Source organism: Urocampus carinirostris, chromosome 1 (assembly GCF_059441175.1).
Source record: "Urocampus carinirostris isolate Australia breed hairy pipefish chromosome 1, RoL_Ucar_1.0, whole genome shotgun sequence".
NCBI classification, from domain to species: domain Eukaryota; kingdom Metazoa; phylum Chordata; class Actinopteri; order Syngnathiformes; family Syngnathidae; genus Urocampus; species Urocampus carinirostris.
This window is the reverse complement of record NC_142349.1, coordinates 75,061,458-75,088,574: the sequence shown is the minus strand read 5'-3', so window position 1 is coordinate 75,088,574 and position 27,117 is coordinate 75,061,458. Positions and strand designations below refer to the sequence as shown.

At 43.8% G+C, this 27,117-nt stretch overlaps 3 protein-coding genes across 3 annotated transcripts; 2 read left to right on the top strand and 1 right to left on the bottom strand.

The window, feature by feature from the left end:
* Positions 1 to 266: 266 nt before the first annotated feature.
* Positions 267 to 8,585, bottom strand: LOC148376912 (uncharacterized). The gene is made up of 2 exons (XM_088351196.1): positions 8,325 to 8,585; positions 267 to 3,711 (listed from the first exon to the last, which is right to left on the bottom strand). Exons 1-2 carry the CDS (start codon positions 8,443 to 8,445, stop codon positions 1,781 to 1,783), a joined length of 2,052 nt encoding a protein of 683 aa, XP_088207322.1. The 5' UTR covers positions 8,446 to 8,585; the 3' UTR covers positions 267 to 1,780.
* A 3,590-nt stretch (positions 8,586 to 12,175) lies between these two features.
* On the top strand, positions 12,176 to 15,743 carry LOC148376911 (uncharacterized). Its single transcript, XM_088351710.1, has 2 exons — positions 12,176 to 12,406; positions 14,327 to 15,743. The coding sequence occupies exons 1-2, from the start codon at positions 12,298 to 12,300 to the stop codon at positions 15,670 to 15,672; spliced, it is 1,455 nt and encodes a 484-aa protein (XP_088207836.1). The 5' UTR covers positions 12,176 to 12,297; the 3' UTR covers positions 15,673 to 15,743.
* A 3,854-nt stretch (positions 15,744 to 19,597) lies between these two features.
* LOC148376910 (uncharacterized) lies at positions 19,598 to 26,114 on the top strand. Its single transcript, XM_088351414.1, has 2 exons — positions 19,598 to 19,852; positions 24,328 to 26,114. The coding sequence occupies exons 1-2, from the start codon at positions 19,723 to 19,725 to the stop codon at positions 25,920 to 25,922; spliced, it is 1,725 nt and encodes a 574-aa protein (XP_088207540.1). The 5' UTR covers positions 19,598 to 19,722; the 3' UTR covers positions 25,923 to 26,114.
* Positions 26,115 to 27,117: the final 1,003 nt, after the last annotated feature.

Below are 27,117 nucleotides of genomic sequence, written 5' to 3'. Positions count from 1 at the left end.
CCAAGACGGTCAGAACGACTCTTTTTGGAAATCAAACCGTTTGCTGATGAGACGCTGACAAATACACGTGTCGCTTTAAGGACACGCAGAAGAGACCGTGCACACGATTTACACTTTGCAGGGATAGAAAAACGACATCGTCACAGTTTAGTAGAAGAAAAAAAATCATTTTATTTCAGGGAAAAGGTTGCAGTCCAATCAAGACACAAAAAAAAAACATGAGATTACTCAAACTTCAAAAGGGCCGATGAGATCAAAACTCATAATTATTGAGCAAAAACGCTTACATGTAATACAAAAATCATGAAATCCATGTAAAAGTCAGGCTTTGATGACAGGTATCAAAGAGAAATGTTGTAAATTCATACAATGGCAATCAGATCCAAAATAAAAGCTAGGGGGTTATTTGCACGACAGCAAGACAAGGGATGACGCCAAAATCCATCGATTACTTTGTTGGAATTTGTCTTTCCGACGTGCTACTCCTCAAATAGAATCGAGTTTCAATGAGCGGGAGAGCAGAAGTACTTGGCGTTGTTGAGTTTCTGGAACCTTTTATTCTTTTACTTTATTTCCAAGTTCATAAAACTCCCAAGTGATGTTCAGGGGCCGTAAAAGATCACGGGCAAATCTTTTCCGTTTTCCGATGGATGATTCTGAGACGGATCCTCGGGCCTATTCGAGGATTTTCTGAACACGCACATATATCCCGTCTTTCTACAGCTGTCTCTTAGGGAGTAGAGATAGAGAGGATGGTGGGATGTTGGATGGGCAGGGAACCCGTATGATGCGGCAGGGGTAAACCAGTGAAAGCTGTCGGGAAAGAAGAGTGTGTTGTGTCACCCTGACCCGAGTGACGCGGCCGCTTTCTCGCGTCCCGTTTCATCTGAAGGGACCGAAGCGTGACAGACTTAGGTGCTTCACTTGTTTGGGTGTTTGGGCATTTGGGTTGGCCACGGTCCCCAAAAAATGTTTGTGTTTTTTAACTATTTTTTTCCCTTTTTATTTCCTTTGTTATCGTATGTGTTTGTTTCGCTGTCGGTCACTCCTCTTGAGGGATACGACCAGGGTAGATAGATAGATCTACGGCTGGCTTGACATCGCTGCGCCTTTTCATCCTGACTCAAAGGTGCAACCCATTGAACCAGATGAGATGAAGCTGGGCTTATACAGTGAGCCTGCTTTTAGCTCAGGAGGTAGAGCGATCGTTTTAGGATTAAGGGATCCCAGTTCGAATCCCGACTTGTCCGTGTTACATGCCGAAGTGTCCTCGGGTAAGACACTGAAACCCCAATACCCCCAATAAGCAGGTTAGCGCCTTACATGGCTGCACAGATCACGGCCGCTGTTGGGAAATGTGAAGCACGATGTAAAGCGCTTTGGGAAGTCATTGACTTGAAAAGCGCTATAGAAATGCAGATCATTTCATTTCATTTTCATTTCGTGCAATATCCTCTGTAAAGAGGCCACCTTGATTCGGTCAACTCAAAGTTAATGGATACATTGACATGCACCCACAAGGAACATTTGAAATTCAAGTCAAAAATTGAACAGACTGGAGAAGATATCATTGTTAAATAATGGTATTCATCATTTCATATCATCGATCAAAAAAAGATACAAGCTGCAATACTTGCGCATGAGAGAGAAAAAAAAACATTTCAAAACTAGAACAACTATCATATACGCTCAGTTAAGAAGATATCCCTGATCTCAAGGGTGCAAAATAAGTTCATTCAGTGGTAATTGTTTTATTTGAAATGTAAAGGAAATGCTGGTATCAAGTGAAGTGATGACTACTACTCTCACTAGCACACTTGTGATCCCGAGCTTTGACTTGACTAGAGAATCTTTGACCACAAACGGAACAAGAAAACGGTTCCTCATCAGTGTGGGTTCTTGTGTGATGTTTTAAATTTCTCTTCAAGCAGAATTTTTTACCACAAACTGAGCAGGCAAAAGGTTTCTCGCCAGTGTGCGTTCTTGTGTGTATTGCTAGACTTTGTTGTTGGTTGAATTTTTTACCACAAACTAAGCAAGCAAAATGTTTTTCACCAGTGTGGGTGCTTATGTGGATTTTGAGGTTTGATTTCACACTGAATTTCAAACCACAAACTGTGCAAGCAAAGGGCTTTTCACCAGTATGGGTTCTTGTGTGGCTTTTTAAAGCACCTCTCTGGCTAAATTTTTGACCACAAACTAAGCAGGCAAACGGTTTTTCACCAGTGTGGATCCTTGTGTGGCTTTTTAAGCTACCTCTCTGGGTAAATTTTTGACCACAAACTGAGCAGGCAAAAGGTTTTTCACCAGTGTGATTTCTTGAGTGTATTTTCAAACTTTGATTGTGATTGAATTTTTTACCACAAACTAAGCAAGGAAAAGGTTTTTCACCAGCGTGATTTTTTGAGTGAATCTTTAAGCAAAATTTCCTAGCGAATCTTTGACCGCAAACCGAGCACGGAAAGGTTTTTTCACTAATGTGGGTTTTTGTGTGGCTTTTCAAATGTCCTTTTTGGCTGAATTTGGCACCACAAACCGAGCAGGCAAAAGGTTTTTCACCTGTGTGGGTTCTAGTGTGCGTTTTTAAGTGTGATTTGCGTCCATATTTCTGACCACAAAATGAGCATGAAAAGGGTTTCTCGCCAGTGTGGGTCATGGAGTGGCTTTTTAAGGCACCTCTCTGGGAAAACATTTTACCACAAACTGAGCAGGCAAAGGGTTTTTCACCAATGTGGGTCCTTGAGTGGCTTTTCAAATTTCCTTTCTGGCTGAATTGTTTTCCACAAGCTGAGCAAGTGAAAGGTTTTTCACCCGTGTGAGTTCTCGTGTGCATATCTAAGTGCGATTTACGGCTAAATTTCTGACCACAAACTAAGCAGCAAAAGGGTTTCTCACCAGTGTGGGTTCTGGTGTGGCTTTTTAAGGCACCTCTCTGGGAAAACATTTGACCACAAACCGAGCATCCAAAAGGTTTTTCACCAGTGTGAGTTCTCGCGTGCGTTTTTAAGAGTGATTTATGGCCGAATTTCTGACCACAGACCGAGCAGGAAAAGGGTTTCTCCCCAGTGTGGACAAATAAATGGATTCTTAAATTACGCTTGCTCGCAAAGGTTTTCCCACACTGCGAACATTTGGGATTTGCGTTCTCGCCTTCCGACTGTTGCTCGTCAGCGTGGGTTCTTGTGTGGTTTTTTAAATGTTCTCTCCGGCTGAAGTTTTGAGCACAAACTGAGCAGGAAAAAGGTTTCTCGCCCGTGTGGATAGTAATATGGCGCGTCAAACTACGCCTGTGTTGAAAGCTTTTCCCACACAGCCGACATTTGTGACGCGCCTTATCGACCTCCGACCGTTTGTCGCCATCCTCGTGTGCGGAGTCGGACGCGTCGTCGTCATCCGTCGTCCCGGAGCTTCTGCTCGGAGACACCCTCTCCTTGTTCTCTTCATGTTGATCTCCTGATGTTAAATAGGCCTCAGTCATGGGAAAGTCTCTTAAATCCTCCTCCTTTTTAATATCATGATCCAAAGATTGATTTTCCTCTTTAACGCGTTCAGGCTCCAAATTGTCCTCCTTCTTCTTAATGTGATCAGGATGGAACTCCTCCTCCTCCTCCTTTTTAATTTCAACCGTCTGGAAAAACTCCTCTTCCTCCTTTTTGACGCCGGGCCATTTTTTCTCCTGTTGCCAAGGAAGAAGATTCTTTTCACCGAAGTCTGCAGGACACAAGACACAGAAGAATGTGTAGAATCTCGATTCACATACAAAACATATGACTTACAGCCAAGGCATCGCTACAAAAATCCTTTCAGGACGCTACTTTGCACTATGCTTATTGCTTGTTTAAGACTTTGCGGATTTGATTTTGTTGTCATTGATATCGTTGTATCGTTCATTGTGTTCAGCGGGGACAGATTAAGGAGCGTGGCACTGCCAACGTGCACGGCCGTATTGAGCTGATGTGACTGTGCGTGCGACCGATAGGACGGTGTGAGCAGTCAGTCAAACGGCGGTCGGGCACTGCCTCAGTAAACAAACTGGTAAGCATAGCGTCCGCTAGCTTTGAGCGGCTCACTATCATAAAAATAACTTCATCGATTAAATCGGATTCTAAGGAAAGTCAGAAGAGTGCAAAGAAATGCCTGCAGGTGCTATGTGGATTGTGATCGCGTCTAGGGAGGCGTCTGAAGGGAAAGCAATAGCCCGACCACAGGTCCGGCTTACTGCTAACGGCTAGGCTGACGACTCTGCTAAGCTCCGCTGCAAAGCCTTCATCTTTCCGACGGCGGCTGTTGTGGAAAATAGACTTGCATTTGTAGAATAGAGTTGCATACATTTAGAAATGTAGAAAGACTTGCTTACATTGCTTACAATAGTGAGGGAATGTTGACATCATTCGAGAAGATCCTTGGCAAGACAGTTGAGTTTCCCTAAAAGGGCATGAGACCTGCAAGGCCCCTCTTCAAGGACTCTCTGAGCAAATTGAGGCGAACAACATGTCCTAATAAGGGTACGACAGAGGACTAGGGCCGCCTTTTGGGTTGTACTCAAACTGAAGCTATAAAAGCATTGTTATGTCTGGAGTTCTCTGAGTTCTTTTGGGATGACGAAATAAAAGGCTCCCCCTCATGGCAAGCCGGTGTACTTAATTAAATCACGAAAGAAGACTTAAAAGATTATCGAACCTACATTTTCTCCTACACGGCTCCGTTAGCCATCAAACAAATGACACGGGGCTACAAAGTGGGGAACCGCTACATTCGGGACTCTTTTAAACATCGGGGAGACCCGGTACTAGCGCCCCGCTAACCACCTCTCTCTGAATGACTTTCTTACCCTCATAGGAGAAGCCCGCTCATTTCGTTGGATTTTGGTATCATGACAATAGAAGCGTTTATATAATGGCAATGATGTGTTGGGTGTCATTTGGAGATCTAGGATTGTTATTTTGCTACAGTCCAACACTCTGAGTCGCTAATGGCGTCGTCTGGAGGTAAGTTTAACCCTGGGGGGGCTTTGCTGAAGGTTCCACGCTACCTCTGTAGCGACCCTCTTTCATGCACAACACAAGGTTTCAGAATCTCTGGGTTTATTGCCTGCATTCAGTAAACAAAACAATACAAAAGTCAGGGGCCTCTGTTCACGACTGCAATTATCTTCAACGCTTACAAATTCACTTAAGCTACGGCAAGCGCTGAAGCCCACAAAGTGCCAAACAAAAAAAACAGTCGCAGACGCCAATGACTTAACAACTGAATGAGGTACCGGAATATTAACAGTAATACAACAAAAACACAGATTTAGTGAGAATTCAAAAAAACATTCAAAACAATCATATTTCAACTCTGTTACACCTCCCATCTTTTCACTTTTCGCGGGTGCTTCTTTTGCCATTTACTGCAAAAACCCAGGCAGGATCTCTGCATTGGCAAAAAAAAAGAATAAATGTTTACCACTTAAAAAAAAGTTTTATAGGAATCTGTTCTTTTTCATCCTTTTTTTCCCTAAAATCCTTCTCTTCTAGGTTTATGCCGGAGTGTCAGTTGTCGTGTACACGACGTTGTTATCGATGACAATAAAGAGAATTCAATGAAAAGCCTTTCACAATTGACTTCAAAAGGCATCACCGCAGTAAAGCCGAGTATAGCTGCACAAAAAATGATCATTGTGAGGTCGGCGGCAATGAGAGGGTTTTCTTCATTTAGTTTTGCTGGGACATTTCATTCGGAGAATTGCTTCAAGAGCAAGATGTTGTGAGACTTTCCAAAAGGACTGAAAAGCAATTCTTCTTGGCAAGATGGACGGACTGCTTTGCTATTTTCCATCTACCAAAATTTCTTATTGATCATGACGACGTTACAGTTTCATAAAACACTGATTTCAAATCAATTGGCTTGAAAAATCCCGATTGTATTCCCTTCTATAATTATTTTGAACATGTAATTACAATATTGAAATACAGTATGTCCCAAAAGTGAGTACGCCATTACATTTCTGCTGGGATTTCATTCTAATGTTCAATAGAACTAAAGAAACATGGCTTGGACACAGAGCTCACGGCTTACCTGAAAGATGAATTGATTCGGCACGCGCGGCGCCTCCTACAAACATGTTTGTGTCGTACCTATTGTCGAGCACGGTATTGGGAATGTCGCGGTTTCGGGTGTTGTGGAATGTGGATAATAACTCCTGATAAGTACGTAGGCATCAGGTGAAGGTCGTGGGATGACCTGGTTGCAAGAGGGCACAAGCTGATAAATACGCAGAGCTGAGATATGACAAAAAGGGAACGTGCGTTCAAAGTTCCAGACGTTCAACATTGGCTTTTATAGTGTTCTCAAATAAAGTTAGGATATCTCGTGAATGTCGTCCTCAGCGTATCAGCTTGTGACCTCTTGCAACCTGGAAGATGACCAAAGCTTTTCTAAAGGGGCTTAGGGTAAAGGGAATGCACTGGCCGAGCATGTCTCCAGATCTAAACCCAATAGAACATCCTCGAGCGGAAAACGAAGAAGCACAAGATCTCCAATATCCCCCGGCTCAGTCGCGGAGGAGTGGAAGAGCATTCCGGGGACAATGTGTGAGGCTCCGGTCAAATCCAAGGCCAGGAGGATCAAAGTGCTTCTGTAAAATCGTGTCGGCTACACAAAATATTCAACTTCAGGAACTTTGTTTTTAGGGTGTAATCACTTTTGTTGCTGGATGTTTGATTTTGAGTTTTTTTGAGGGGAAAACAAGTAGCGCTATTTAGGCTTTACACAGACTAGCTTTCATTGTGTCAAAGCCATGTTCTTCACCGTTGTTCAATTCAACACGATGATGAGATCTCCTCGGAAATGCCGGGGCCGCGCTCGCCTTTGTGACATACTAGAAAGGTCTTTCTTTCGTGCGCTCTTATTTTGAACCATCGTTTCTCTCCAAATAAATACTTGACGCGGTACAATCCGAACATATTATTTCAAAACAAATCCCTTTTTATTTAACGACATGATAACGGTTTCACAATGACTACATGTTTCTTCTCATAAAGAGTCAAGATTGACGATGGCTTCAAATGATTTTGTGTTTGGAATAAAAATATCAAATCGGGCCCCCAAAACTTTACAGTCCATCTTATGATCACGATCGCTCAATTCTGCATTCAAAATTGCAAATTTACAAGTAGAAAAAAATGGATTTTCAATGTGAAGTCAAACATCACATTTTCTCCATAAAGCAGAAGAACATTTCAAGCGATCATAACCAGTTGGCGATTCTTGTGTCAGCGGGGTACAGCTTTTGAATGGCCTCATTGAAGGACTGCTTCAGCACTTTCGGGGCCCATTTTCCAATTTCTCCATTAAAAGAAGAAAGCCCGTGTTAATCGATCTGTAGCCCGGCTCTTTGAGGTTCATTTCATCAAAGCAATGAAACGCGCCCTCATTCATTCATATTGGAATTGTATCCTTCTTCATTTTCCTCATGTTGAGGTTTATGAGTTTTTCCTTGCCTTCATGTTGGTTTCAGATCAGGGGATGGTGTCATAATAGTTTGTGTTAATAGTCTTTGCAATAACCTGTGCAGCCCTTTGAGACTCTTTGTGATTAAGGGCCAAACAAAGAAAAATGACTTGAAAATGACTGAGTAGTCACGTGGTGTGTTCTTCACAAAACACACAACAAAATGAAATCGTGGCGGCTCATTTTCTATTTGTAACCGGCTTGGTCATTTTGATAGGCGGCTAATATAGCTACTCATAATTATTTAGAATGTGTTTCTTTTCTGGTTTTGTTTAACGGGTGGTCTGTCCAGTCAGACTGTCAAAAAACACGAAATTCAAGCGCTTCCCTAAAAAGACAAGAATTGACCTGGAAAACACAACATTCAAACGTCACCATTTTCCCGGTTTCAAGCACTCGTACAAACCCCTCAGGTATGTACTTGTTTATTTCTATTTACTTGTCATTTGGGTTTCAAATGTAGGACTGTAAAATGGCATCAGTACACTTCAAACGTCTGCAGGTATTTGAACAAGAAACGAGGCTTATAATAATGGCAACCACGTCATTTTGGTGGGTTTTTTTTTTCGCAAGACAGGGATGATCAACGGCGACTAAAAGACTCTCCCCCTTTTTGATTTGGCCATTGATTTGATTTACCTGCAAGCTGAATTCCTATTTTGTAGGTATGAGCGTCTATTGGATTTGCTCTCTACGCCAACCCAATAGATTTACCTCTCGAAGCAGCTGCATCAGAAATGTGGAGTAGTCATCATACATTTGTCGTGCAATGGAGTTAAAGAGCAGAAAATAAGAATATGGAAAATGTGGGAGAAATAAAAGTCACCCACCTGCTCCGTTTGCAACAACTGGTAGCTGTTGGCTAATGCTAACTTGGTTTAGCCGTCGATCTTCTCGCTCGATCTCTACTCGAAGCTCCTCTTTCAAACTTCCTTTGACTCCTTCGCACATTTTAGCAAACTTTAGAGCTCGCCGCTAACTCTTTCACGGAGTTAAGTGCAGTTAAATGCAGCTAAATGCAGTTAAATGCAGTTAAATGCAGTTAAATGCAGTTAAATGCAGTTAAATGGTGCACACGAGCGGAAGGGAAATCCAAGAGGCCCCAAACAACGGCAGCGATGACGTGTTCTTCTTCTCTTTTTCCCGGTTGGCATCCGTCTCTTTGGCGCATTAGCGCCCCCTAGCATATCACATGCGCCTCACCGTTCCAATATGATTTGTTGTTTTTGAGAGCCGACTCCCTTAGAAATGCTCTCCCTCTCTCTCTGTCTCTCTCTCTCTCTCTCTCTCTCTCTCTCTTTCTCTTTCTCTCTCTCTCTCTCTCTCCCTCTCTCTCTCTCCCTCTCTCTCTCTCCCTCTCTCTCTCTCCCTCTCTCTCTCTCTCTTTCTCTCTCTCGCTCTCTCTCTCGCTCTCATAATCAAAATGAATTCAGTATCGTTCAGATCCTAGCTCTCAGATAGGACGCACTGTGTTAAATAGGGCGAAATGACATCTGAGCCCTTTAGTGTTACCTGTGGTGTTCCGCAGGGTTCAGTGCCTGGCCCCCTTATTTTCAGCATTGACATGCTTCCATGAGGGGATATTATTCGCAAGTATAATATCAGTTTCCATGGCTACGCAGATGACACTCAACTCAATCTTCCGATGGAGGAATCTGCCACACTAAACGGTGGAAGACCTGCCTCACTGAGATCAAAGAATGGATGTCACTCGACTTCTTAGGCCTTAACTCTGAAAAGACCGAAATGTGAGTTATCGCTCCATCTCAATGCCGTGACTCGTTCTCAAAAACAGCTCTGAACATTGACAAATATATCACCCAGAGTGACTCAAAAATGTAGGTGTCCTATTTAACCCCCATCTGTCTTTTAAGCAGCACATGAAGAATATGACTAGAACCGCTTTCTTCCATCTTGGCAACATTTCTAAAATCCGTCCTATGCTGTCTCAGTCGGATGCAGAGATTATAATGAATCCCGTCTCCGTGACTGCGATGCACTACTCTCCGGTCCCCCGAAGTCCAAAATCAAGAGCCTGCAGCCAGGCTTTTAACTAGGACCAAAAAAGTCCAATCACATGACCCCGATTTGAGCTCACCAGCGTTGGCTCCCTGTCAGTTTAAGATGTGATTTGAAGGTTCTGTTGGTATTGTACCAAATCCTGCATGGACTTGCTCCCTCATATATTTCAGATTTCATTTCCCCCTATGCTCCGGTCCGGAGCCTTCGCTCTGAAAACGCCGGTCTACTGGTGATCCCAGGAGCCAAGAAGTGTTTCGCTGATTGGAGAGCGTTCTCCATCCGTGCCCCGGTGCTGTGGAACGCTCGTCCCCCTGAGATTGGATCCGCAACCTCAGTGGAAATGTTTCAATCTAGTCTTAAAACACACTCCTACTCGATAGCATATAGCATATGAATAACCTACATATTATGTTGACAATATCTGTGTATTATTTGTTATTGCAACATCCATTTTGCCCTGCTCATCCTGGAAGGGGGATGATCTCATGTCGGTCCCTTATCAAGGTTTCTTCATTTACCTCACGTTGATGTTTTGAGTTTTCCCCTGCCCTCGTGTAGGTTTTAGATCAGGGAATGGTGTCATTATAGTTTTTAGATTGCAACAGTCTGAGGTCTTATCACAGACCAGGAAAGGAGACGGGACCCAATTGCGTTTGTTTGACTCCGTTTTATTTGGATGGAGAAAAGGACTCGCATCCACGATCCGACGATCGTCGGTCACCGGTAGCAGATAGCCGGAACGCGGAAGTGGCTCATCCGTGGCGACGGTGAGTAAAAACAGGTGGATGGCCGGGGCGGAGGAGCAAAAACATAAAGGGGTCCAGAAAAGAGGTCGGCAACGGGAATCAGAAAGAAAACGGGGCAGGATAGAGTCGGAGAGTCACAAAAGCTTGCCTAGCTCGGAGCATAGGTTCGCGGACGATCTGACGGGTACTTTCAGGAAGACGGGAGTTTAAAAAGAGTCCGACAGCCAATCGGGGTCCGAGGCTGTTGGCGCCAACGGGGCAGCCTCAGGTGCCTTGCATCAGCAATCGTGACAGGCCCTTTGAGACTCCTTGTGAATAAGGGCCTCATAAATAAACAGGACATGACTTGAATTGAGGTCAAAGTTCACTCAATATTGAAACAATATATGCCACGATAAGGCGGCACGGCGGGTGAGTGGTGAGCACGTCCGCGGCACAGTTCTGAGGTCATGGGATGGAACCCCCCGTGTGGAGTTTTCACCTTCCCCCGTGCTTGCGCGGGTTTCCTCCGGGCACTCCCTCCGGCGTCCTCCCACATTCCAAATACGTGCCTGTCAAGGTTGATTGGCCGAACCGAAATCACCAAAAGTGTGAATGAGCGAGTGAGTTGTCCGTCTCAGTGTGCCCTGTGACTGGCTGGCAACCGGTTGAGGGTGTCCCCTGGCACTTAAGTGGGTGGAGATAGGAGCACATAAGGAGGTCATCATTTCTTCAGATTGTGTATCTGTCCTTGAGCGCATTCAAACATTTCATTCTGCCAGTAGGAAGGATATTCGGAATCAGATACCGAACACGGTCACAAAAATACATAGGAAAGGGCCGTTTTGGGTTGTGCGGGGGAATAGGGTTGCATAAAGGCCACTGGCTGCCAAAGGGGGGAAATGCAGGTCGCTCATTCCTAGATCGGAAGCAACTTGTAGGATTAAGGGGGGAATACTCATCATACCTGTGGCGCTCCAGGGCTCCATGCCCGTACAATCTGTGATATTTTCCCTTACAGAATACAAAATAATCATACACCGTATTTTTTTTCCGGAATGATGCATGATGGGAAATCCCCAGGCGGCAGACGCGTGCGCACAGTAGCATCATACCGCTCGCTTCGTTTGCGACGGAAAAAACGATACCGAGATAGAGGCTACCGCGGCGAACTCGTTTGAGTCGATCGATTTGCCGTTTCGGGATAGTCGGTGTTTACCGGATGGGTACTGAAGGATTTGATACATTTTACTATAAAGGATTTTATACAAGTTACATTTATTGAACGCAATGAAGATTTTTCACAGAGAAGGCTTAAGTTCGATGACATATCACGCCGTTCCGAATGCGAATGTTTTGTTTAGTTCTGTTGGTAACAGGACTCTGATGGAGAAGGCCAAGACGCAGGAGGCCGGGCACTCATTTGATCATAGCTCGGCGTCCAGACATCGAGGAGACGAGGTGGAGTTCACGCGGGGAGTCTCTGGCCCGCCCGTGGGAGGAGCCGACACGCCGGCTTGGGAAAAAGGCGCGGGCCGGAAGGACTTCAGAAGATCGATCGAGGGACAATCCGGAGAAAAGAGGCTCGACGGAGACTCAAATGACACTAATCCGGCTAATTGGATGGCATTCACTTTGTTAAATTCTTTAAGAAAATAAATCTGGCCCGTGTGAAAATGTCGGTTATTCTTGTCCATCTTTTCCCAAAAAGAAAGGAGCGTGCATTCTTAGGAGGTGTTTGGTGAATGGAGTCAGATAACTCGTTCGAACAATTTGGTAAACGTTACATTTGTAATCGAGTTTTTTTCCCCTAACAATACTATTCCGTTTTTTGAGGAGCTGACAAGGTTTGAGGGATGGAAGAGGTGACCGGTATTCGCTGATAGGGGGCGCTAAAGAACCAAGGAGTTGGATGCCGACCCCGAAGAAGAGCAGAAGGATGCATCACCGCTGCCGTTGTTTATGTCCCGTGGCTTTCCCTTTCGGTCGTGTGCACCGTTTAACTCCGTTGAATTTCATTTGACTCTCTTAACGGTAAGCCTTAAAGGTGGTCAAAATGTGCGAGAGAGGAAAAGGACATTTGCAAGAAGAGAACAAGCAAGAATATTGTCGGCTAAAGCGAGTTAGCATTAGCAAGCATCTACGAGTTGTGTTGAACAGAGCAGGTGGGTCCCTTTTTATTTCTTTTCTTATCTTGTGCTCCTCGAGTCCGTTGCACGACACGTCTTCGATTTCCATTCCATATTTCTGCTTCGAGGAGAGAAAGACCAAATCGAATATACTGTACCCTCATACGGACAAAATAGGAAATAGCTTGTTCAATACCTGTTGATTTTTTTTAAACCTGATTATTATAAGATTGAATTGAAACCCCAAATGAATTTTCATGTCATTGGATTTCCTGAGTCAGCCTTCGAGACATTGAGCTAAAGTGAGATAACAAAGTGGAGGAGTATTATTATTAGTACACGAATCCTCCATGACAGTTTTTTTGTTTTGTTTTTTAGAATCCAAATGACGAGAAAATACATATAAACAGACATGCCAAATAAATGGCAGAATGTTTCCAAAAAGGATGACTTCGGATATCCTTCTGTTGGTGTCAAAGCTTTATGAACAAAATGTATTGCTTTACATTGTAAAGTGCTCAGATGTATTTTTCACTTTGCACTTGTGAATTTAGAGTTGAGCTATTATAATCATATTGTCAATAAAAGTTTTGTTTGTCTTGATTTTGAACTATTTGGAGTCAAATATTCCTAACACAAAACAGTTTGAAGCCGTCGTGAATCTTGATTTGATAGGAGTTAAGATGAAAACACCATTTATAATATTATCAGATAAAAATGAATCGATGTTCAAATAATATGTCCCCGATAAGGCTAGATCCGAGTGCGCAGCCTTTTTATGTAAGGATCGACCGATACGGGTTATTCGGGTCTGATACCGACCATTAGTAAGAAGAGGGGGCCAAAAGATCGGATATTTGGAGCCGGTATTCGTTTGTTATAAAATCTTTAAAACGGGCGTAAGAATGTTTTAAATAATGCAAAATGAAAACAGATTTGTTATCAATTCAAATCTACAATAGCGCTCTGAAAACTTACAGTAAATTAGAATTTCAACACGTCGAACACGATTCCTCTTTCACTTCAACCCAAAACTAGAACCGCGCTCAGCAGCAACTCCTATTAAGGTACATAAAAACGTGAGTAACTTTTTTTTTTTTTAACAATGAATAAATAAAAATGTCAATACGAGCAACATGACCTTACTTTAAAGAAAAAAGGCATGGAAATCTCAACCGCGCTGGCACAATACAAGGAAATTATTATTATTATTATTAAATTAAAAAGTGTGGCTACTCCTGTGAATTCATCTTCATGTCAATAAGCCACTTTTGATATCTTTTTCAGGAGACCGTCCAATTGGTAAAACCGCCCATGCCGATATCCGTCCAATTTCCAAATATCGCTGCCCGTAATGGCTCGACTTCTTCATTTTGTGCGTAAGGAAGTCTTGGAATTGATTGATCATAATGTAGCGTTTACCAAATTGGCAGAATCATCATGGGGTGCTTCACGCCTTATATGTGAGAGGCTTTTTCCGTCTCGCTTCATTGTGCTGTTCTTCACGACCGCCCTTCTATCAGAATGTGTCAACTGGGATAACATATTTTATCTTCAGTTTCGTCAAAGAGGAGTTTTGTCGGGAGCCTTCTCGCCGCTATCTTTTTTCTCCGGTGCTAATTTCACTCCGGCCTTTGTCTTGCCACTTTATACGCATACGCTGAGAATGACTGCGCGATTCACCCAAAATACCAACGCGATGTCGTATGATGACGTGACCGCAAAACACGGTGTGCGTGTGTTTTTCCTTTTAAGGATTTATCGTTCCAGTTTTTTTATTTGCGCGATGGAGATTTCGGCCGACAAGTATTCTCATCATTCGGGGTTTAACGGCGTCGGCCAATGAAGGCGAGGCAACGTATTTTTCCAAAAATGTAGCAATGCGTATCTTGTAAAAGTATACGACTTTGTGTGTGTAGAGATTTTCCACAACCATGTGTGTCTTGTGTCCTGCAGACGTCGGTCAAGAGTATCTTCTGCCTTGGCAACAGGAGACGATGATGCCTCGCGTCAAAAAAGAGGACCGGAAAGAGGATGAGTTTTTCCAGACGTTTGAACATAAAAAGGAAGAGGAGGACGATTTGGAGCCTATTGATGTTAAACGGGAGGTGGATTTAAGAGAGTTTCCTGTGACTGGGACCTGTTTAACCTCTAAAGATCAACATGAAGAGAACAAGGAGAAGGTGTCTCCAAGCAGAAGCTCCGGGACAATAGATGACGGCGACGCGTTCGACTCTGCACACAATGATGTCGAGCGACGGCCGGAAGTCGACGCCACGTATCACAAATGTTTGCAGTGTGGAAAAAGCTTCAGGCTCAAGCACAATCTGAAACGCCACATCATTGTCCACACTGGTGAAAAACCCTTTTCCTGCTCAGTTTGTGGTCAAAAATTCAATCTGAAAGGAACCTTGAAAAGACACATTAAAACCCACACGGGTGAGAAGCCCTTTTTTTGTTCAGTTTGTGGTAAAAAATTTAGCCGGAAAGGAAGCTTGAAAAAACACACGAGATCCCACACTGGTGAGAAACCGTTTGCCTGCTCGGTCTGTGGCAAAAAATTCAAATGGAAAGAAAGCTTAAAAGTACACACAGTAACCCACGTTAGTGAGAAAACGTTTACCTGCTTAGTTTGCGGTAAAAAATTCCCTGAGAGTAATACCTTAAAAAGGCACTCAAGAATCCACACTGGTGAGACACCTTTCGCCTGCTCAGTTTGTGGTAAAAAGGCCACCACAAGATGCAACTTAAAAAAGCATGCGAGGACCCACAACGATGTGGAACTTTTCACCTGCGCAGTTTGCTGTAAAAAATTCACCTGGAAATCATGCTTGGAAATGCACACAAGAATCCACACCGGTGAAAAACCTTTTTCCTGCTCAGTTTGTTGTGAAACTTTTAGACAGAAGATACACCTAAAAAGACACACGAGAACCCACACTGGCGAGAAACCTTTTTCTTGCTCGGTTTGCGGTCAAAAATTTAGTCAGGAAGGAAACTTAAAAATCCACACGAGAACCCACACGGGTGAGAAGTCTTTCGCCTGCTCAGTTTGCAGTCAAAAATTCAACCGAAAAGGAAGTTTGAAAAGCCACACAAGAACCCACACCGGTGAAAAACCCTTCGCCTGCTCAGTTTGCGGGAAAAAATTATCCCGGAAATCATGCCTCAAAAGACACACGAGAACTCACACGGATGAGAAACTATTTTCTTGTTCAGTTTGCGGTCAAAGATTCTCTAGTCGGCTCAAAGCTCGGAGTCACAAGTGTGCTGGGGAGAAGAGCAGTCACCACTCTGCTTGATAGGAGCTCGTGGTTTGTATTTTTATTGAAGAAATATCAGCTATCGCTCATTAAACTCATTTTGTACTCTTGACGTCTGTGATCGATCTAAACTTTTCCCATAGTTCTAGTTGTTCTCATTTTGACAATGTCTCTTTGAAATGCACGAGTGTCGCTGCTCGGTTCTTAGTTGATGATATGAAACGACGCACGTCATAATATTATTGAATCGTGAGTAGCGATCGTTACTGGGATATATCCTCAGTATGTTCCTCCTTTGACTTTTCAAGCTTCTCTGGCGTACGCGTCTCAATATACCTTTTCACTTTTGGAAGCGACTTGTGGTATGACCCGGCCGAGGCTCCACGCTGCGACCTCTCGGTCTCGGGGCGGCCGCCCTACCCCCGATGCCGTCTTAAATATGATATCAAAATAAATGAATAAATCAAGAGTTTCTTCAGATATTAGATGCTATAGTGGGCTTTATTGATGTCGCCTAATATGTCTTTTGTTTCTCTTTTTTTTTTCTTGTTTCATTATGATCTATTTATTTGCTTCTATGAAACCGTTCTCTTCTTCCGCTAATAAAAGTGGTTTACTCTAGTAATGATTTACAATCACTGCCGTGAGAAATGATCCGATGTCACTTTTTCAAATGTTATAAAACATTTATGAATCATTTTCTGCAAATATGATGTCATTGTCAAGCGTCTGTGCTGTCAAAATTGGGAAGATTATAAATGAGACTGTTTAGTGTCATTTTAGAACATTTTTGGTGAGCGGTTTGCCGAAAAACGTTCCACTGTCAAAAACATGCCTGGCTCAAAAAAGCTTGAAAAAGACTCATGTGCGAGAAGATAAGCAGGTCCTTGTGGTCCAGCCTTCAAGCACACGTATTCCTCAACATCAAGCCAAGGAGAACATTGAACGCAACACGACAATCGACGATAGCAAAAGAAAACGGAGCGTGCGCGATGACGTCACGGCACGGAAAACGAGGAAGAGCGCTACTGACAAATCTTAACGGTGTCTCAAAAGAGTGCGCGGCTTACGACGACACAATTCCCTGATCTTAAACCGACATGCAGGCCAGGGAAATGCGAATTTAACAAATCGGCCAATGCCGTTCTGAAGCAATCGGTCACTGCTACGGCTGAAAATCTGAAATATCGATACAAAAAATCCACTCTCAATTCTGGACAGTAAATGTGATAAGAACCTTAAAAGACAATACCTGGCAAATTTGAAAGTTCATTAAAAACAAAACTAAAATCGAATCCATTGTACGTTTGCACACGCTCGGGACCAGAACGGAGACAGGACCCACTTGCGTTACGTTTCTCTCAGTTTTATTGGGAAAAAGGAAAGGGTTGCACCCACGATCCGGTAAACGCCGGACCCGGGAAAGCAGGTCGCTCTGAACGCGGAAGAGGGACTTCCGTGGCGAGCCGTGGCGAGAACGGAAAAGAACGTCACTCGTCGAGGTCGGAAACAGGTCAAAGCCAGGGGACGGACGGGAGCAAAAAACGGGACGGGTGGGAGTCAGGGTCAAAAGGGCTGGCCTAGTGTTGACTAAGGTTTGCAGACAGACTGACTACAGGTGACGGATAGACGGGGGTTTAAATAGTGACAGGGAGCCGATCGAATTCCGAGGCCGTCGGCGCCAAAGAAGTGGGCGCGTCGGTAATCGTGACACACACTGTGATAAATATTTTGAGAAATCTATGTTTAAAGTGACATTTAGCTTAACACTTTGAAATTATGAATAGAATTTGTCACGATCAAAATGACGTTTTAAAATCGAAGACGACATTAAAATCTATTCTTATAAACGTCGGGACTTGTACGTAACAAGAAGGACGGAAATGCAATCCGTCTTATTTTGTGTCCGGCAAAAGATTTTATCCACAAAAAAATGTATATGAAAGGTGTAAACCTGTTTTTCAGAATTTTGTCAGCGAATTGGGTTTTTGGTCGCACGGTTAAGTTTGATCAACACTCCCCATTTCCAAAAGATACAGAATACTCCGCTTTCCGCCCACATTCCAAAAACATGCTTGTCGGGTTGATTGGCCGCATCAAATTGTCCTTAGGTGTGAATGAGCGAGCGAGTTGTCTGTCCCCGTGTCCCCCGCGACCAGTTGAGGGTGTCCCCTGCCCACTACCCGAAGATAACTGGGATGGGCTCCGGCACCCCCGCGACCCTACTGAGGATAAGCGGTACAGATCATGGATAGATGGATTATATTGAATTCCATAATTTAATCTGTATTTCTACAACCCATTCCTCGACTCTGTATTGTTGATTGTCGGTGGAGTATTCGCACTCGCGTCAGGACCGAGAGGGACGCCGTAGTTGTGACGTCGCCAACTCCCGCGAGAGTTGGAGGTGACCGGCGCGAGGGGGGGAGGATTTTGCATGGGAATCGGATTTGGGCACAACACCGGCATGGTGACTGGTGAATAAACACAGGAGCGCCGACTGTTGTCTCATCTTCGTGGTTTTATGAATATACTTCAAGTCAGAGAGCAGAAGTATAACGGACGGTTTCGTGGTGATTTTCTTTGAAAAAATAAAAAAAAGCCACAAAGTCTCCAAAATATAGCCCCCATAGACGAAAAGGTTCGGTCTTTGGTGCATTTTATGAAACGCTTTTGGTGGGAATGTTGTTTGGAGCGAGAAAATACTCATGTATTTATTTGGACTGACACGAAGATTTGAAGTCAGCAGGTAGAGCGCCACCTAACGGACTCATTTCAGACTACTTTCCGCTTCTCACTTTGCTGAACGACCTGAGTCCCGATGGGAATGGCGTCTCTTTTTAGAGGAGCGGCTCTTTCGGCTCGCCTCACCGAAAAGAGCCGATTCTTCTTGCTCCCAAACGGCTTTTCAGGTTTCCTATATGGATGAAAGTGGTCAAAACGTTTTTTTCTTCCAAAGTCATTTAAGCAATGATCAAAAGTTGACTCCAGCCCTTTTTTTGTCCTCCAAAAAGGTGCAATAAGAACCATAACAGGGTAGGATATCCAGATCATTATCATATTTTATTCCTGCAGTCCAAATGATTAAAATGGGATGATTTAGTCCAATTTTTCACTGCACAACTGCTATTTAAGGTCAACAAAAACATCCATAAATGATTCATTCGGAAAGAAGGAAATTATCATTTAAGGGGCTTTCGTCATCCCAAAGGTGAGAACCGCCAGGAAAAGTATGTGTGTGTCTGCGTGCGGAGTCAAACTTTGGAACAATTGACAAGACGAGATCAAACCATGTCCAACTTTTCACCTGTTCAAATTTAAATACAAAAAAAAACGTTCCTGGCGGAATACAGAGATGAAGAAAATGGGGTAGATTGGGAATAGTGCGTCTAGAACGATGGATAACTTTGTGTTATTGTTGCTATTGTTATGTAGTAACTGTTATTATTAATATTATTACTATTGTTGTTATGATCATGGGTGTATTTAATAGGGAAGATGAAGGCGTAGGGAAAATAAGCATCTGCTTCCGACGACCCCTTTTTGAACATGTTATATAAAATTATTTTTTTGTTGAGTTATTGTTTTTGTTCTGTTTTTATTTTGATGTTCGAATACATTTTTCATCCATTCATAATAATAAAACATGATACACCAAATGCAATCATTTTGAAAAGGTAGGATGATTTTATTTACAAAGACATGAGAGAGTCCCGCCGGTCTACCAGGTAGAAGTCAGATGCCAACATGATGTTCTCGTAGACGGCCTCGGAAGACATGTGGATGATATTTATTGTTGAATATAAAGTCAACCTTTGACTCGTTTCAACTTTGAAATTGTTCGTGAAAGCAAAGAATACACAGATGACGAAACTCGTATTGACAAATCCTCCTTATTGTGGGGAGAGTCTCTCGTCGCTCACTTGAAAGAGTCGGCTCATATGATCCTTTCGTTCTCGAACAACCCATCCCTTCTGCCATTGTTTGTGGTCTCGTGGCGCTTTGTTCCAGTCGTGTACAAAATAGAACTCCATTTAATTGCATTCAGCTCTATAAAAGTGTTAAAGTTAAGCTTTAAAGGTGGCTAGAATGAGCGAGAGGGTGAAAGGAAATGTGGGAGGGGATCTTCGGGAGGTGCAAGAAGAGAAGGAGCGAGAAGATCGACGGCTAACGCAAATTAGCATTAGCAAGCAGCTACGCGTTGAGTTAAACAGAGCAGGTGGGTCACTTTTAGCTCTACAACATTTTCGAGATTCTTTTTTTTTCAGCTCTTCGAGTCCATTGCACGACAAATAATTGATTTCTAATGGCTATTTTTGATGCAGCTGCCTCGAAGGGTGGGCAGAGATGCTCGTGCGGGCCAAATAGCAATCGAGCTTGTAGTTTCAGAAAACGAATCACTAAATGAAGAAGATCAGAGTCTTTTAGTCGCCATTTGTTCTCCCCGTATGCAACGTCGTGCGGAGAATAACCTCAGATGTCGTTGCCATTATTATTAGCCTCATCTCTTCTTCAAATGCTTTTGAAATGTACGTATTCATTCGGAAGAAAATTGAAAGCCAAATGTATTTTTGGTGTCATCGGATTTCCTCCGTCAGCCTCCGAGTCGCTTCGGAGACGATGACAAATGGCCTAAGCTATTCAAGAGCAAAAGTGTATGAAGACGCAGGCCCTGAATGGTTTACAATCTAAATCACAAATAAATATCTATAAACATGCCAGAGTTGAAAACGTATAAGTCGCGTTCAAGTAGCAAAATGTTTCCAAATGGGATGAGTTCGCTAGAAGCTCGTGACTTTGAGGAGGAGGAAAGAGCGGGCCAGGAATCGGTTCTCAAAGCAGCTACTTTGCAAGAAGCGGAGTGGCCATCTTAACTGCTCGGAAGAAGAGAATGGCCTCCCCCTTAGGGAAACCTTCTGTGACAGTTCCAGGGAGCAAGATCTGGGCCACTGCAAGCACCCGATTGATCCACCTGCAACAACCATAGACTGAGATGGAAGGAAGCCCAGCTTCGAGAAAATCCAGGAAGTGATCCAAAAGGACAGAAGAAGTTCAGTCCCGGGACCAAGTAGGGGACTCTACAAGGTTTGCAAGAACTGCCCCGAGCTACTCCACTGGCCCCGCAAGATCCTAAAGGTCATATGGAGGAGGGTAAAGGTGGCGGTTTGCAGAAGGGGTGGGGATTCTTAAGGAGGAAGAGTCAAAGTCCATCGACCAGTTCAGAAACATCTCGTCGCTTAGTGTTGCGAGTAAGATATTTTCCATGCTACTAACCTTGAGCTAGTAGCCTGGCTAAGTGCAGCGGACAAGTCAGGCCTATCTGGCAAGTTCAAGGCCCGGATCTACCGACATAGCATTCTACCAACGATCCTCCGGCCCCTTTTTGATTTATGAGCTTGCGATCTCGACCATCGTGAGTTTTGAAATAAAAGTCGTCAGGTTTCTAAGGAAATGGCTGGGCCTACCTAGAAGTCTGAACAGTATTGCTTTGTTTGGCCAAAACAACCCGCCAAAGCTCCCCTTCAGCCGCCCGAATGAATAGTTGCTGCAATACAGAGAGTCTGAGGACCCAGAGGTCTCTCAGGCTGGGTTCCAGGTGAGAACAGGGCGGAGGTGGAAGGCAGCAGAGGCTGTGGCTGAGTCGTGGCTACGGCACAGGGCGTTGTTCTGGACATTGATTCGTGGAAGAGCTTGCCTGAGTAGCAGCATAACACCTAGCTACAACAAGGCACAGGGGACGTTTCGGAGATCGCCGACTCGGCAAGGGCTTGCCTGGAAGAGTTGCCTGGGTAGCGGCAAAACTCCTAGCTACAACGAGGCACAGGGGAAGATCCGGAGCTCACCGACTCAGCAAGAGGTACGGGCAGCACTTGAGAAGGAGCGGTCCAGCCGTACGGTTAGGATGCGGCAGGAGGGAGTCTGGACAAGATGGGAGCGTGCAGTGGACCCTCAAAGTCTCTTGGGGAGAGTTGTGGAAAGCTGAGCCCCATAGAATACAATCCCTGATCTAGGCTTTCTCTAATATCCTCGTGGCCCCTACCAACCTGTTAAGTTGGTGGTTGTGGAGTCAGCGGCCTGCAACCTTTGCTCAAAGAGAGGGACCCTGGAGCGTATCCTTAGCATCTTTGCAAAGGCCTTGGGCGACGGGCGCGACCGTTTGCGCCGCGACCAAGTCCCGAAGGCCATAGCGAAGACCTTCAGCTGCCAAATTTGGCAATGCGAGCAGCTCCCCCCAATGAAGAACTCTGATCGCTTTGATCCGGGCCGGAGAGAAGTCACCGACGGCTGCCAGAACGACCTCGCCTCGTTTGCTAGCGACGGCACAAAACCGGGAGATGAAAGTTCACCTGACTGAAATTCTCAGAATCAATTGCCACCACAACGCTGCGCCCCGAAATGCCGCTTATCTCCGAAGCCTTCGTGCAGATCATACTCCTGGAACTCCTAGGACAGTGGGAGGACTTTATGAAGGAGGCCAATGAGACAACATATATGCTGAGCTGATGGAGGAGCAATGGCTGGAAAGCACCATGAGATCCTATTGAGGGTTGGCTGGACAGTACATCTTAAATATCCTATCGGCATTGATAAAAATATCTTAGTCATATTTTTCTTAACATTTTTTCTACAATGTTAAAAAGAAATGTTAGGCTTTAGTCCAAAAAGGTTGCCTCATTCGAGTGTCGTTTTTCTCATTTGAAAACCTTTTGGACTTGTTTTTGTGGAAAAATGAGAACATTTCCACATCGCAAAAGTCTTAAATGATGAGATGATTGATCATGTAGATAGAAACTTCATTCATCCCCTTAGGAAAATTCACATTTCCAGCAGTATCCATGTGTTAAAAAATAAAAGATATAGAATACAAAAGGACCCGATATAACGTGTGGATATGAAGTATTTAAATGGTGCTATGTAAAATACACACTGTCATAAAAATAGGGTCATATGCAAATGTGGGGTGGGGTTTAATGAAGGCTTTTACTCCCCCGGGTGGAGTTTAAGAATCTCACGGCATGAGGGAGAAATGATCTCCTCAGTCTGTCCGTGGAACAAGACTGTGATAGCGGTTTGTCGCTGAAGCTGCTCCTTCGTTTTAGTGAGTTCTATTTCGGGTAGAGAATATTTCTTAAAAGTAGCTAAATAATCTACCTTTTCTACACGAGTTCATTTTGCTTGTTTTAATGATATTTTTGTGTAACTTAAAATATAAAAATCAATCATTTTCTGCCTATGAGGCAAGGATATTTTTTAGAGATTTTATTTTTCTTATTTTACTATATTAGTAACATTTTTCATAGGCAGCACGGCGGGGCAGTGGTTAGCGCTTGTGCGGCACAGTTCATGTCATGGGAACCTGTCGTGGGTTCAAATCCAGCTCCAGACTTCCTGTGCGGAGTTTGTATGTTCTCCCCGTGCTTGCGTGGGTTTCCTCCGGGCACTCCGGTTTCCTCCCACGTTCCAAAAACATGCATTTCAGGTGAATTGGCCGGTCCAAATTGTCCCTAGCTGTGAATGAGCGAATGAGTTGTCTGTCCCTGTGTGCCCTGCGATTGGCTGGCAACCGGTTCAGGCTGTCCCCTGCCCACTGCCCGGAGATGGCTGGGATGGGCGCCAGCCCCCCCGCGACCCTAATGAGGATAAGCGGTACGGCTAATGAGATGAGTAACATTTTTCTCCATATATTTTTATTGAATGACATTTGTCATCTTTTTCTGATTAAGATAGGAACAAAATGACCTAAAATGAGCAAAATCGCTTGACACTGCAGATGGTAAGTCATTTTGTTATTGGTAATTTTCTATATGTAGGTTTTGAAATGATCTGCATTTATTTAGCGCTTTTCAAGTCAATGACTTCCCAAAGCGCTTTACAGTGTGCTTCACATTTCCCAATAGCGGCCGTGCCGCCATGTAAGGCGCTAACCTGCTTATTGGGGGTATCGGGGGTTCAGTGTCTTACCCGAGGACACTTCGATATGTAACACGGACGAGCCGGGATTCGAACCGGGATCCCTTGATCCCGAGACGAGCGCTCTACCTCCTGAGCTACTGCCGTTTTAAATCAAGATGAGACTTGTGAACTCTACAAAGAAGTAACTTGACTCTTCATACGATTCAAGATGAAATCACTGGAAAATCATTCAAATATTGCGAAATCAAAATGCATTTTTGTGGAAACGGTGTGTCCCGATCGATCCGTATGCAGTATGTATTTGGAGAGAAATGATGATTGGAAGAATAGAGCGAGACAGAAAAGGGATACATTTTTTTTTTTTGTAATTACAAGCTAGGAAGAATTATAGAGGGGCGCGATGTTCCACATACAATCGGGATTTTCCAAGCCAATTGATTTCAAGAAATTGTGATGCAATCATTGATTGAGATTTTTGAAGATAGAAATGGCAAAGCAGCCCGTCAGTCTTGCCAAGAAGAATTGCTTTGGAGTCCTTTGTACATTTTTAAAAGCGTCACAACATCTTGCTCTTAAAACCGTTCTCCAAATGAAACGCGCTAGCGAGATGAAATCGAGTCGACGCTAAATCAAAAGAAACCCTCTCAACGCTGCCGATCTCGCAAATAATGTGTTTTTTTTCCACACTTTGTTTATTTTCTGAAATGCTGAAAGGGTTTTTGCACCAAAGCTTCTGTAAAAAAAAAGAAAAAAAAAAGTTACTTGTCTCGTGTCCTGCAGACGGCAGTCAAGAGTATCTTCTTCCTCGGCGACAGAAGACAAAGTTGCCCGGCGTCAAAAAGGAGGAAGAGGACTTTTTAGAGACGGTCGACGTCAAAAAGGAGGAGGAGAACAATTTTGAGCCCGTTGATGTTAAAAAGGAGGAAGATTTAAAAGAATTTCCGGTGACCGCAGCCCGTCTCGCCTCCGAAGAGCAACACGAAGAGAACGAGGGGAAAGTTTCTCCAGGTAGAAGCTCAGAGACGACAGACGACGACGATACGTCCGACTCTGCGCACGACCGCGGCGACCGACGGTCGGAAGGCGACGATGACGCACATCACGAATGTTTGCATTGTGGGAAAGGCTTTCGGCACGAGAGTCATTTGAAATCACATATGAAGGCACACACTGCTGAGAAACCTTTTTCACGCTCGGTTTGTGGTCAGAAATCCACCCAGAGTGGTTCCTTTAAAACCCGCTCTGAAGAGAGACCTTTTTCCTGCTCGGTTTGTGGTCAGAAATTCAACTGGAAATCAAACTTAAAATCGCACACAAGAACCCACACCGACGAAAAACATTTTGTCTGCTTAGATTGTGGTCGGAAATTCAGGCACAAAGCAAGTTTGGAAATCCACACCAGAACCCACACTGGTGAGAAACCTTTTGCCTGCTCGGTTTGCGATAAAAAATTCAATACAAAAGCAGCTATGCAAGGCCACACAAGAACCCACACCGGTGAGAAACCTTTTGCCTGCTTGGTTTGTGGTCAGAAATTCCGCTGGAAATCAAACTTAAAAATGCACGCAAGGACGCACTCAAGTGCCCACACGCGTGAAAAACCTTTCGCTTGCTCAGTTTGTGGTCTTAAATTCGACAACAGGGGAATTCCAATAAGCCACATAAGAACCCACACTGGTGAAAAACCTTTTGCCTGCTCAGTTTGTGATAAAAAATTCAATTCAAAAGCAACTTTGCAAGGCCACACAAGAACCCACACTGGTGAAAAACCTTTTTCTTGCTCAGTTTGTGGTCTAAAATTCAGTTGGAAATCAAACTTATCAACGCACATGATCACCCACACTGGTGAAAAACCATTTGCTTGCTCAGTATGTGGTCTAAAATTCAACAAAAATGATATTTTGAAAACCCACAAAAGAACTCACACGGGTGAAAAACCTTTTGCTTGCTCAATTTGTGGTCAGAAATTCAGCTGGCAATCATACTTAAAATTGCACATGAGGACCCACACTGGTGAAAAACCTTATGACTGCTCAGTTTGTGGTCTAAAATTCCACAGTAAAGGAGGTTTGAACAGCCACACAAAAACCCACACGGGTGAAAAACCTTTTGCTTGCTCGGTTTGTGGTCAGAAATTCAAATGGAAATCAAACTTAAACACGCACACAAGAACCCATACTGGCGAACAACCATTTTCCCGCTCAGTTCAGGGCCCAGGATTCAGCCGCAAAGCAAACTTTAAAACGCACACAAAAACCTACATGGATGAGAAACCTTTTTCTTGTTCAGTTTGCTGTCAAAGATTCTCCAGTCGAGTCAAAGCTCAGAGTCATAATTGCGCTGATGAGAATAGCAGTCATCGCTCTGCTTTTTAGTAGCTCATAGTTTAGTAGTAAACCGCTACCGCCGAATGAACTCATTTGTGTACTGTTGACGTCAGTGATATGTCTAAACTTAGGCTGATTTATAGGTGTTCTAGTATTGATTTTTTTTTTCTTCAAGTGTTGAAGCTTGTATACTGTTTTAATTTATTATATGTCATTAAATGATAAATAACTAATTACTGTATGTCCTCAGTATTTCCACCGCTGACTTTTCTTTTGGAGTACTTTTAAAGCATCTGTTGCATACCCATGTTATGATATCACTTATATAGCAGAATAATTGACTTTTACAGTCATTCTTTGTAACCACGCACACAGAAGAAAATGTGGATCCACCTGACCCGTACAGTTAAACTGTAGCGAGCCGATGCAGCCGCGGCCAAACGGGGCGCAGCCGTTTTAGTCATGAGGTGAGCAAACCCCCCAATTTCCTACTTAATGCCAAGCGCCAAGCAGGGAGGTAATGAGTACCAATCTTGTAAGTCTTAGGTAGGACTCGGCCGAGACTCGAACGAGCGACCTCCCGGTCTCGGAGCGGGCGCCCTACCATCTAGGCTACTGAGCTGGTTTTTAAGTTGACTTAAAAAGTTCTCTGGCCTAGCATAAGATTTGAATCAAGAAAACCTGGCGAACTGAATAGGAGCAGCTTGATCTAGTCTGGCTTAATGGGTTGCACATTTGCCGATTCGGGTTGAAAATGCGCGGCTATGTTAAGCCGGCTGTAGAGAGTTGGGATAAATGCGCTTTCGGGGAATCTTTCAATAGAGCCCCGATTGGAAAAGTGTCGCCCGTGATATTTCACGGCCGCGGAATATCTGCTCCTGATGGAGTTCAATGAAGTCTTGAAAGAAAGTCTGATCTAAAAAAAGCTACACGAGCACTAATAATAAGGAAAGGACCCACCGGGTACTTTTGCGTACGGGTTCATCGGTACTGCAAGTACATGGTTAGAAAAGCCTGCTAGTGAGAAAAAAAATCCCCATTGTAACTGAACCAGGCTGATTTGAACTAGCTTGCATGCAACCCGCTTGAGGCTAAATTGAACTAAGATGATAAATACAGACGCTCCCCTACTTATGAGCATTCAACTTACGCAAAATGGTAGATAAGAACATTTATTTCGGGATGTCGAAAAATATCCCGGCAATGCTGCAAGTTAGATTTTGTGCTCCTGTTTCCCAGTAGA